The 12531-nt window shown below is 33.2% G+C and overlaps 1 protein-coding gene across 1 annotated transcript in view; it reads left to right on the top strand.

Annotated features, from left to right (window-relative positions):
• Positions 1–12531, top strand: part of LOC122718255 (fringe glycosyltransferase) — a 69032-nt gene that overhangs the window by 23431 nt on the left and 33070 nt on the right. Inside the window, exon 5 of the mRNA XM_043943135.1 lies at positions 5146–5305. Coding sequence (XP_043799070.1) covers positions 5146–5305 — 160 coding nt within the window. The remainder of the gene's footprint in view (positions 1–5145; positions 5306–12531) is intronic.

Below are 12531 nucleotides of genomic sequence, written 5' to 3' on the forward strand. Positions count from 1 at the left end.
ACAAAGAGTGGAGTGAGAAAAGATTTCTTGAAAATTTCTTTTATGCAGCGGATGCAGAAAGAGACGAGTTTCCACGCGGAGATTTCTTGTCACCGGGAGGGATTGGAGAGGCGGAGAGATAATTGGCAGAAACGAAAGCAGGTGTCGGTCTTGTTTATCTTCGCGCCTCGAGAACCCGGTCCCCGTTAAATCGGTGTCGTTAAACGTTCGTGGAGATGTTACGACTTTCGTGCATGGTAGACGACTAATTGCGATCGTAAATGTCGTGAAAGTTTGACCGATTTGCGACGAGCGAGAAAAAGCCGGACGAACGCACGCCCTTAAAATTCCTTCTTCTTTCGTTTTCTTTCGAAATTCGTCAAGCTTTCCACTAGGATCGTTTCATAGACACGTTTGTCGATTGGAAAAATTCTTTTTGAAAAATATGCATAACTATTTGAATTAACTAAAATTATATCGGTCACGATAAACTTTTTTCAGAATTTCAGGAAATTCAGAAACGCAATATATTGTAAACAATGGAGATGGAAAATATGTGCAAAATCGGAAACATAATAATTGCACAAAGGCGATAGATAGAGATGGAAAATATTTATGAGAAAATTGTATCATCGTGATTGCAAAAAGGCAAAAGATAGAAACAAATATTTTCGTTGATCGGGAAAGTTAGTTTACAGAATATACAAGATACTTGATCGTGCTTAAAAGAAAAAAATCTTAGCATAATAAATCGATAAATCAAATTCGAGATACCGTTTTTTTAACACTTCTAACACTTGCCACTAATAACGAGAAAATAAAAAGGGAACTGGTAAATAATAAAAATTTCAAAGCTAACTCTCAATACTTGTATCGTAACGATCAAATTATCTCGATTACTCGTTGCTCGTTTACAGCCATCCCTATCTCGGTTAACAAAACTCGTTGCAAATGTTCACTCACGAAAAATTCCACTCTCTCTCTCGGAAAGAGGAAAAAATCGATATTTCGAAAAAAAAAGCTAGATAAATCGTGTATTTTAACAAGTTTAAGAATTTTGGAAGATTGGAGATGGGGGAAGGCATTCAGAGAATGGGCGCGAGATAATATATAAATCGGTCAAGTTTGGCTCGCTTTGGACGGCTCCCGTGGCCGTTTTACACGGCAATTAACGGGCCAGGCACACCCACCACTCATTAAGCCCCGGCTCTCGATGCCAATTTGCCGCCTCGTTGCCCGCGCACGCACGCCACTCGCTCGATTCGGTTTCAAGGCCTCTTCCCATCTTTTCCATTTTCTTTTCTAGTAGATTCGCTATTCGATTTTGAAATTTTTGGAATCGTTGAAATCTCTTGATCTACTCTGTACTCTTTACTATTAATAGTAAACATATATATTACGAGATGTAATAATAATTTTTAAATATATGATATATTTAATAAAAAAAAAAAAAAACAATAATCACGATCAACTTAACTTATTTCATTAACTTAAAATATTTTAAATATTTCCATTTCCGTTAAATCTATCATCGAATTTTGTGATTACCTTTCTCAATCTCTTCGTATAATCCTTACTAATATATAATAATAAAAATGATCAATGATATAATTTTTTAAAAAGGATTATTAATAACTGTTAATAGTAAACGAATATGTATAACGAGATATGATAATAATAATCTTTTAATATATAATGTATTATATATTTAAAAATTCCATATAACGAAATTTTCTCGAAGAAAAAGATCCCAGAAAATATTTCAATACAGTAATCCTTCTTAACTTTTTCCTATGTTCAATTCTCCTTTTAAATTTATATTATATATCGATAGCCCTCCTTAACTATTTCTTCCTTTCACCATCAATAATCGAACGGGTAATTACGAGATACGATAAACGTTTGAAGAAAATTTGCCTCCACCTTACATATATATATATATAAAATGCAATCTGCTCGAATCGTCCCATTATTTCATCAACAACCCGTTAAAAACACGAAAGAGGGTCTCTCGATGTCGGGTTGGATAAAAACGAACGGGTCTTCGCACCTTTATTCCCCCTCCTTCTCTCCAGTCGTTAATATACATGCAGATCGCTAGTACAAGGTGCGCGCGCATGAATTTTTAACCGTCGGGCACCGTTTAATATCGTTCATAACGCTTAATAAATATCCGCCCGATTCTTCGTCTCTCCTCGCATCGAAAGTCGATAAATAAATTTATACGCGTCTCTTGTTTATATCGCGTGACGTATACGTATTAATTCCTTCGTTATTGTTGTTATCGATCAGAAAGATTACGTACGTAGATATATAATTTAATTCTTCCGAGGAAATTGTTACACAAAGTTTTTAAATATAATATTTATCAAAACATTGTTACTGTACGTATCTCGTAATTATTCGTTTACTATCAATAGTGAAAGAAGGATTGTGTGAAGAAGGAACGTAAGAAAGAAATTAATGAGAGGTTAAGATGGACGAATTAATAATAATAAGACTATTTTTCAGAAAAATTGCTTTGTAAGAAATTTTTAAATATTAATATATATAAAATATATATTAAAAGATTGTTATTATATCTCGTGTAATTTTTGTGTGTGTAATATATGTTGTAAAAGTGTTCGGATAATACGTTAATATTGGATATTGGCAATGACCAGTCGCGTAGTTTAATACAACGATAGTGATGGCTACGATCGAGCATGAAATTTGAACAATTTATCTCGAAAAAAATGTATGGAATAAATATTTTTTATCGGTAAAAAAATTATATCGCGATGAATAATAAAAAAATAAATGGATATTTGAACTTGCTTAAACTTGTTTTGATTGATGGTTCGTAGCCGATGCTGTGATTTTTACGTGAAATTTTTTGCAATGAAAATATTGCTTGAAATTAGATCCCAGGAATCTCCTGTTTAAAGAATATTTTTGGAATATCCTGTATATATATTTACCACATCTTTCGTGTCTTAGCGTTTTTATCTCATTTTATAAATTCATTAATGCAAATTTTAAAAAGGTTTCTTAAGTAAAGACGGAACAAATGTTGTAATAATTCTAAGGAAATATAACGTTTCGAGTATGGAAAATTTTATAATGAACAAGATATTAGATTCCATAAAAGTGAGAGGTATATATATTTATTATACAAATATCGTCAATGTGCTTCCATATTTTCGATTAAATACAAAATAACCGAATAAATGCAAGTTTTAAATTACACTTATCCATAGAAAAATACCGTTACGAACATTATTAATTCTTAATCAATTAAAATTCTAAAAAAAAAAAAAAATAGTTTGTAAGACAACACGGAGATAATCTCTAATTAAAACTCGTAGGATAAGGTGGAGGAGATATCGTGTTGCGAGTTTCGACACTTCGGCCCCTTTGATGCCTATCTCTCTCGAGGAACTCGTAAAAATTCTAAACGCCAGATTTAATTAAATACCGACCGAGTCCAAAACGAGCCACCCTCTGCGCGGTGCCGAGAGCCCATCTGAGAAAGACGATTAGAGAATCAACAGAGATCGAGCCAATTTGGTCGATATATACCGTACAATTCGAATGATGAATCGATGCTCGAACTATTCCATTGCAATATCGATATCGAATACTATCGATACTAATAATCGATTCTATCGAATTTGATTGGATCGAGAATCTTTCATTCGAGCGGTGGAAAATACTTTACCGATCGATTTCTGGTAACTTTTGGTCGAAAGTGATGGGGAAATTTTTGGCGAGCGTAGAAAATTCGAGGTATGGAGAATTTGTAACGAATTTGAGAGTATAGGGTTTTTTTTTTGAAGAATGGAAAAATTTGGAGAAAAGAGTGGCCCATTCTGATAAGGATAAGATCAAGAAATATGGAAAATTTAAAGAAATTCTGAAATTACAAAATCTTGAAATAGAAGAAAATTTTGATAAAATCTCGTTATGACCTTATCGTGAATAGAGGAAACGTAAGAATCTACATAAACGGGGAAAAAAAAAAGAGAAAAATATCGTTTAAATACAATCTAATGCACACGAGATTGGCAATTGGCATCTTTGCACTCCATTAAGTTGGAATCCAGGCGTGTTTAACGATGGCGGCAGGTACGTATCGAGAGGATTGGCCACCCGGTAGCGCTAATGGCCGCACAACTCTTAGAGGCAAAGATTTTATTTCGCCTATCATTCGCCTCTCCCGCTCGTTCTCTTCCGAGAAACGGTTGTTCGCGATTGCGTTTCGATGTCAGCCACTTTGCAAATGATAAGATACATCTCGAGATTATTCCTTTCCTCTTCTCTTCCTCTTCCTCTTCTTCTTTTTGTTTCGTTTCTATGGATTGCTTCCTTATCGAACGAACGAATGGGATAATTGTTGGATCGGTTGTTTTGAGATAACGTTCGATCTTTATACACATGGAAAAGAGATTTTATTGTTTATTGCTTTTACAGTCCGTTAAAACTTGAACTAAAGTAACTTGAATTAAAGTAGATACATCGTTTCGACGTATTCTTGAACATCATTTTAAGGTTAAGTTTCAAACTTGCATTTCATGTTAGAATTTTTACATATAAAATTCTATCAGATACGAAATTTTAACTCTTATATAACAATATTTCAAAATTACACTTACACATTTCAATTTTGCATATATGTTTTATACATTTTAGATAAGAAATTTTAACTCGAATATAGACATAACAATATAATCCCTTCTATGTATAAACGATTTCTCTTTAAACTATAATAATAACATTATCTTAAATTACACATACAATTTTACATACAATTTTAATTCTTTCACTTTGAATAACAATTTCTTCCATATATATATATATCTCCTTGAACAAATCTTGAAACAAAATTATATTTACAAATTTTTACGTGTTGCTATCATACACAAAATTTTCAATATGCATACATAAAATAATAATAATAATAATAATAATTTTTCTTCCAATCTATCTCGAAACAAAAATTATGATACATTCATTCTTTATTATTTTATCTTCTTTCCATGCTTCCAAGTTTTGCCAAATAATTATATTCGTAAATATAATTCCTTTCATCGACTTTTTCTTTCAAGCCACACTTTCTGTTCATATCCATATCCAGGCGCGAAGGGATGAAGGAACATTATAGATTGAACGTTGGCTCGGTTGCAGGTGGTTCTGCCACTTCGACGATGATAATTACGTGAACGTGCCACGCCTGCTCAAGCTTCTGGACAACTACAACCCACGGGAGGACTGGTACCTGGGCAGGCCCTCGATACCGGCACCCTTGGAGATCATCAGGCAGGGTCCGGAACCCTCGAAGCGGCCGGTGAGTTTTTCACTCGAATTACGAACCAGTTCCTAAACTGAACTTCCTTTTTCTTCGATATTTCGAGAGAGGGGACCACCGGGTTAAGGGTGGACAACCTATATCGAGTTGGTTAATTAAGGATACCTTTTAGAATCTAGGAAATTTGAAATTTTTTTCCAAATTCCAGGAGTTCCTGAGCGAGTTGATAAAAATTGATAATGGATTTGAAAATGGACACTTCCGTGATTCTAAGTTTTGATTTTTGTAATTTGATAAATTCAGATTCTGAATTGAATCTAGAACTATTATTTTAAATCGTGTAGGTGATTCAGGATTATTATTAATAATATATTTTGTAGCTTGTTTTGGAAGATGAAATTTAATTTTATATAAAATAAATGAATATATATAATAATTTTTTTTTTTATTAGTAGCTTTTATTAAAAGAGCTCAAATTCCTTTTTCAACTTGACTACCAATAGCAATAATAGCTCCTACACCGGTTTCATCATTAGTTCATTCTTCAACTTTAGTAACAGCTGGAATTTATTTATTAATTCATTATGTAGATTTATTAAATTATGAATTTAAAAGGTTTATTTTACTAATTTCTACATTCTGGCACGATTGACAATAAGATTAATTAAAAGATACAAAAACTACAATTTTACTTTTCGAAGCAAGAATCGTGGATTTATCATAAAAAAATTTTTAAATCTAAGTAAGATCGATCGAGAATTTGTCTCTTCCTTCCTTTATCGTTCGAGTGCGAGCGTTGGTTCGATGTATTGGAACCGTGTACGAATGAAAACAACAAGTTTTTTCGTGTCCTTTCTTGCGCGAGACGTTCGCCTCGTAACCGAAGGAATTTCTTTCATTTTCGTGATTGGTGACAGCGACGATCGTTTCGCGGAGACCTCCCTCAATCCGAGTGACGGTGAATGGAGGCGGTAATGAGTAACCGTTTCCTTTTTTACCCGCCGTCAAAGGATAGAGGCGTGAAATTCCCTTTTTTCGTGCGCGGCGGGAGGTCTCTCTCTCCTTGGGATTCTCCAGGGACATGGAAGAAACGTGAAAGTTGGGAGAGGGGGGAGAGAGAATGGAAGAGAATTGGCAGAGAAATCGGTGAGGAAAGGAAATATTCGACGTTTGAGAAATTTAAGAGAAGGGAAAGGAAAAGAGTAGAGAAATTTGAGAAGTGGGAAATGTTTGATACACTTTTGCAAATCTATGGAAAACTTGATTGGAAAGATGAAAAATTCATTAATGAAAAAAACTCTAGCTGTTACTAAAGTTGAGAGAGAATGAAAAATGTTTGGTACATTGATTTGAAAATCTATGAAAAATTCACTTACAGAGAAAGAGAAAAGTGGAAAGTTCGATAAATAAAACATTTAAAAAATAAAAAATGTTTAGTGTATTTTTGTCAGATATCAGAGATAAATTGGAAAATAAAAAATTCAATAAATTTGCAAAAATTTGGGAAGAAGAATATTTGGCGTCTGAGAACATAGGGGGGAAAGAAATTCGAGGAAAAAGTTATTGCTTTCGTTTCTGGTTGGGGTTGCACCCAGAGAGAAAATTTGTTGCGCGTTTTCTTGCTTGGACGCGAGCAAGGAAACGAGTTACGTCACTATCTACCGGCCTTATCGAATTTATGCATCTGGGAGGAAGCAGCCGCCGCATTGTAGCCGTATTTTCCAGTTTGCAAGCTTAAACCGAATCCACTGCCTCCCCTTAGGGGGTGAATTCGAAGAGAATGGAGGAGGGCGTTTTCTTCTTCTTTTTCTTCCTTTCTCTCGTGAATTTATCTTCCTTCGATTACGAATACGAAATTAATGAATCTTAAATGAATTTTTGACGATAAATTCGTAATTGGACTTGAGAAAAAATTTAATCTAAAAAATGTAATATTTTGTAGTTTCTGTGTTCTCTGTGATCATACCTTTTTTCAATCAATTTGTTATGTATATCCTGTTTTTCAAGATCGTTTGGAGTTTTTGCATCTTTTCATAAAATCCGTGATTTTCTTCACGACAGTTAAGAGATATCGTGTTCTGTTCTGAAGGAATACTCGATTTTCTGGATTTCTCACATTAGCTTCTCTTTTCTTTCTTCACCAAGTGAAATTACTTGAAAAGTAATTATATAAATTAATGTTACGAATAAAAAGATAATAAATGTATTTTTTTATATATATATTATACTATATTATACTATTTATAGAACCTAATATTAATTAGGAGACTTGATATATATATTATACTATTTATAAAACCTGATATTATGATGAGATTCATCACTATTATTTTATCAAATCTATGTCTTATTACTTACATAATCTAATATACACTACACTATATTCGTGGGATGATCTAATATCAATCGTATGAGACTCGTCATTATTATTTTATCGAATTTATGTACTCACTATACTTACTATATTAATCACACGAGTCTTCGATATTTATTATATCATATCATTTATATATGATCTAATATCAATCTTCGATATATTTACTGCATTATTGCTATTCTATACACATAGGATGACCTAATATTAATCGCACGAGGCTCATCGAATCCGATAAAAGCCCACTCGATCTTTCCTCCCTGGAACATTCGATATCTCGATTAGAAAGGCCGTAGTCTCGAGTACTTACATGCCTCGAGTCTGCACAGTATCTGTCTAAAGAGACTGACGCTTATAAACTCTCTGCTACAAAGTCGCGATCAAAAATCGATAAAAGACCTGTCTTACCGAAGAGACTCTCTCACCAGAGATACACGATGCGATTCCGCGTGATATGATCGCCGTTTGGTCTCCAGGACAGGTAAAACGGGGCCTCTGATCTTATCTCGTCACATTGTCATATCTATAAGTCCATTAATTCTTTTTCCTGTTCCTGAAAAAAAGAATAAGGCAAAAATAAAAAGAATACTCGTCGATTCTGAACAACTAAAAAAAAAATGAAGAAATCTTGCGCACTTATTCTCATGTTTGGAATTAACGGTAGTCTGATCGATTTCGGTTGTGTTTATTCATTATTCGTTTAAAAGAGAACGATTTGTGATGTGCAATGCGCAAAGGATTTTGATTGGTTATGTTTCGAAATACGTCACAATTATCAACCAATTGTGGACGAGTATTTTTCCTTAGACTCTGATAGGTGGAAGATATTTTTCATAAAATTAGGTTATAATTTAAGGAATAAAGAAAAATATATAGTTATAGAAATTGTTGTATAATTTCACTTACTTTTATTGCGATTCTAACTTTTACTGTAGTCCATAGCCTTTTTCGTTATTTTGCATTCTTCTTTAATATATTTCTTCTTCGATATCTATCTCAGAAAAAGAGGAGAAAGAAAATTGAAATCTTCGCAATTAAATCGTGAAATGAGAATTAAAAGATTAATAATTCGAAAATAATAATCGAAAATTTCAATGTTTTCTAGAAGAATTTTGATCGTTCGATCGGTGGATCATGTAAACGGAAACGAAATCGAAACCGGTAGAGGCGAGATGAAACGATAAATCTTACGAGAGGACCCGTTCCTGCCTCCAGAGGAGATTAAGCGTTTCTTATAAGGAATGATCTCGACCATTCATCAACCGGCAGCCAGATATCTCTTTCTCTGATTTCTACTCGAGTCACCAGGCTCGTTAGTCCCCTAATAGCTTAAACTCTTTTCATTTTTCCAGCTTTCTTTCCTTATCCTTCGAAAATTGTATCCAAGATGAACAGTCTTATATAATCGCTAATTAGAATATTCCTCTATCATTTTCGTCTTGGAACTATAATTTATCTAGTGTGTCTAAGCAAAAATCACTGTCAAATGAGAATCGTTAATGGTGAGTTTAAAGTTTAATTGAAAATCATTGAAAAATTGTTTTAAAAACAAAATTATTGAATATATAAGAAAGAAACGGAGAAAAGTGATTGCACGTTATTTATATTACTTTCACTTACTCCATTATGCATATTAAGAAATCCATGCATATATAAATTATCGATTTTTTTTTATATCATGCAGAGGCAATCTATTACATAAATTTAAAGTATGTGTGTCAATTTGAGAACAAGTAGAGTAGAGTAAACCTATAGCAGCCATATATCCAAAGTAATCTTGAAAATTCTCATTTTCAGGCAATATCCTCGCTGAAAAAATATTTTCAAAATGAATACATAGACAATAACTTAAGAACACATACCAATGAACAATAAGTTTGAAGATAAAAATTTTAAATAATCGAAAAAAACGTACCTTTACACTTTAGGAAGCAAAGAGGAATCGAGGTGTTTCGTCTTTCTATTCCCCTTTAATCGGGAGGATATTCGAAGCATAGATCAAGCTGGATCCCATTTCGAGTGAATGGACATTGTTCTGCGGACACCATGGATATAAAGACCTCTCTCTCTCTTTCTCTATCTTCTCCGTATTCCATGTTTTTCAGCCATACTCTTCCTCGAGGTCCTCTTCATTCAGCCTTCTTACGATCCGGTCGAACCAGTATCGTTGCAAAGAGTACCACCTTTGAAAGTCGATCGAACGCCGAGCTCGGGTATCGATAACAAGCTTGGTAACCCACTTAAGTCCTCGTGGCTTACGAACATTTTTTTTTTCTTTTTCTCTGGACGCTTTTTAATTTTTTCAAACTGCTAGGGATCTAGATTGGCTCCATTGAAGGTCTGTAATTTCGTTCGAGCCTCTCCTCGAACGATTTTTGAACGATTCCGATGGATTGGATTACGATAGATCATGAATTTTAAGAAAATTTAGAAAGATAGAGTAGAATGAAGTTGAAAAATTTGACTTGAAGATCGAGTATTTTTATGTTTTTTCATAATATTCCTCGAGTGAAGTTTAAAAGTTTATGTTTGGCAATTTTGAAATTGATAAATATAAATATTTGTATAAATTGGCAAAATAAATATCTATAAATATTAAGAAACAAAGCTTAGGTAAAAATCTTCTTATATTCTTCAATATAATTCTTTATATTAATAATATTTATTATACTTGGAGTATTTTTTTTTGTATATCATATGTATTTTTGTATATTTAAATTATGCATAAATGCATAATTTATTAATGTCTAATTTTGTATTATAAATGATGAAAAGTATTATAAGTTGATGAAATGTTTGGATTTAAAGAAGGGAGCTGGATTAAGTTTCCTTCTGTTTCGATTGTGCTTTGCGCATAATATGTGGACCGAGATAACCTAGACCGTGTCATAATAGTGAGACGAATCTCATTCCCGGCATTGTCATAAATGTTCTCGTTTCGCAGTGTCCTGGCCGCATTCCCGCCAAGATCGTAACACGTTCTGTAGAATTCATCATAACGACTCCTCTGTTTCTTCATATATATTATCTTATAGTGATTTACCTTAGGAGACTCGTAAATTCAAACGTATAATATAATTAAAAAATTTATCTGGAATAGAAATATTTAAATTATTAAAACTTTTAATATTTCTAACCTCCGATTAATATTCTTAAAGTCCAGAATTTCAGATTGTCTAAATCTAATTTAACCTAACCTATATCTTTTCCCTCAAATATTTTATGGTTAGCAAGTTCCTTGGACAGAGAATCTCCAATGATTCTTCAATTTCTTAAATCGAGAAATAAACTATGCACAGAGAGAATCTACCCGTGTGGAGTAATAGTTGGAAGTGAAAGGTGACTAGTGCTCGTTGGAAGTGGTTCGTGCACAGTCCACAACGTATTCTGCGACCCCCCATGGGTGTGGTGCCATCTTCCAGCCAAGATTATGGTCTAAGGTACAGTGGACGTTACTCCCTGGGGTCTTCGCGTACTCGTATATTATATTTGCCCGAGAAACACTCACTTTGTTCTTCGCTCTATCCTTCGTCCTCTTTTCTTCTTCCGTCTTTGCTGCGTCCGCTGAGAGCTAGAGGCTGTGCACGTGCATTGTAAGAGAAGCTCGGGATCGACGGGTGAATGAGCGTTCATCCATGAGGGTGTGGAGATCATTGTGGTTAGGTTCGAAACTGTAGTTGCGTTGGTCAGATTGACTCGTGCGATCTGTTTGAATGTTCCGTTATTTATGAGACGATTGTTCTATCGTAATGATATCCAAAGGAATGACCTCTAGAGAATATATATCTCAAGTTGATGATAGTAATTTGAACATTTTATTAGAAATGTGATAAGGATTTAAAAAATTCATTGAATTTTCGATTGAATATATTAGAATTATATATTTGAATTATTGAGGATATATAGGATATGCAATCGACTTGTTTATTGTACGTAAATGTATATGTATATCAAGATAGCACATGTAACGCTCTCTCGCGGTTCAATTTGGTAAGAAAAATTTAACCAAATTTATGGAATAAGGAGAATTCGATAAGTAAGTACGTATAATATTCGTCTAAACAATTCAAAGAATTACAAAAGACAGAAAAATTATATTCTAGGATTATACTACATAAATTATATTCTTTCTGATATTCTACGATAATTAATGATTTACTTTAATAATGTTGACGATATTTTTTCACTTTTGGCAGCCATTTTGTGTCATAAGATATCCACAAGGCAATATAATTTTCTTCGATAATCAATAATAAATAAAAAATAATGAAACGAAATCTTAATAAATTCGCGAGGCTATTTATTCTCTTCGAGAAAATGTGCATCTAGTTTTCAACATCGTGATTACAATTTACTGTGTAGAAGCATGGTAACAGACAGAGTCGAGTTTCGTAATCATTGGTCGATTCAAAGCCTCGTAGAGGATAATTGAACGTGGAGAATATCTGGTCTAACGATATAATAAGGCACGAGGCAATTCTGTCGCAAAAACACGTATACCCGTGGCTAATTTAAATCCCCACGCGGTAACAAAAGTTGCAGTGATTATCGTTCTCTCTTCATTCTCTGATTATCGGTAGTTCTAGAGAGGCCAATTGACCCAATATCATTGCAGATATTCTACGAAAAAAATATATTGGGTATATTCTAAAAGTTGAAATTATTTTCTTAATCGTTTTATCAGGTAAATATATTAATAAATTTCTAATTTTTTTGTACTTTTGAATTCTACGTAATATTTTCGCAATTCTAAACTTTCAATCGATATCGATAGATTTTTTTTGTTAAGTTAAGATTTCGATTGATTCGAGAAGTCAAATAGAATTTTAACCTAAAATTTTTTTCAATTCTTTTCGATTCACGTAACACAATTCTAAACTTTCAATATGAA

The sequence above is a fragment of the Apis laboriosa genome, unplaced genomic scaffold, assembly GCF_014066325.1.
Source record: "Apis laboriosa isolate Shangri-la unplaced genomic scaffold, ASM1406632v1 scaffold5_cov152, whole genome shotgun sequence".
Taxonomy (NCBI): domain Eukaryota; kingdom Metazoa; phylum Arthropoda; class Insecta; order Hymenoptera; family Apidae; genus Apis; species Apis laboriosa.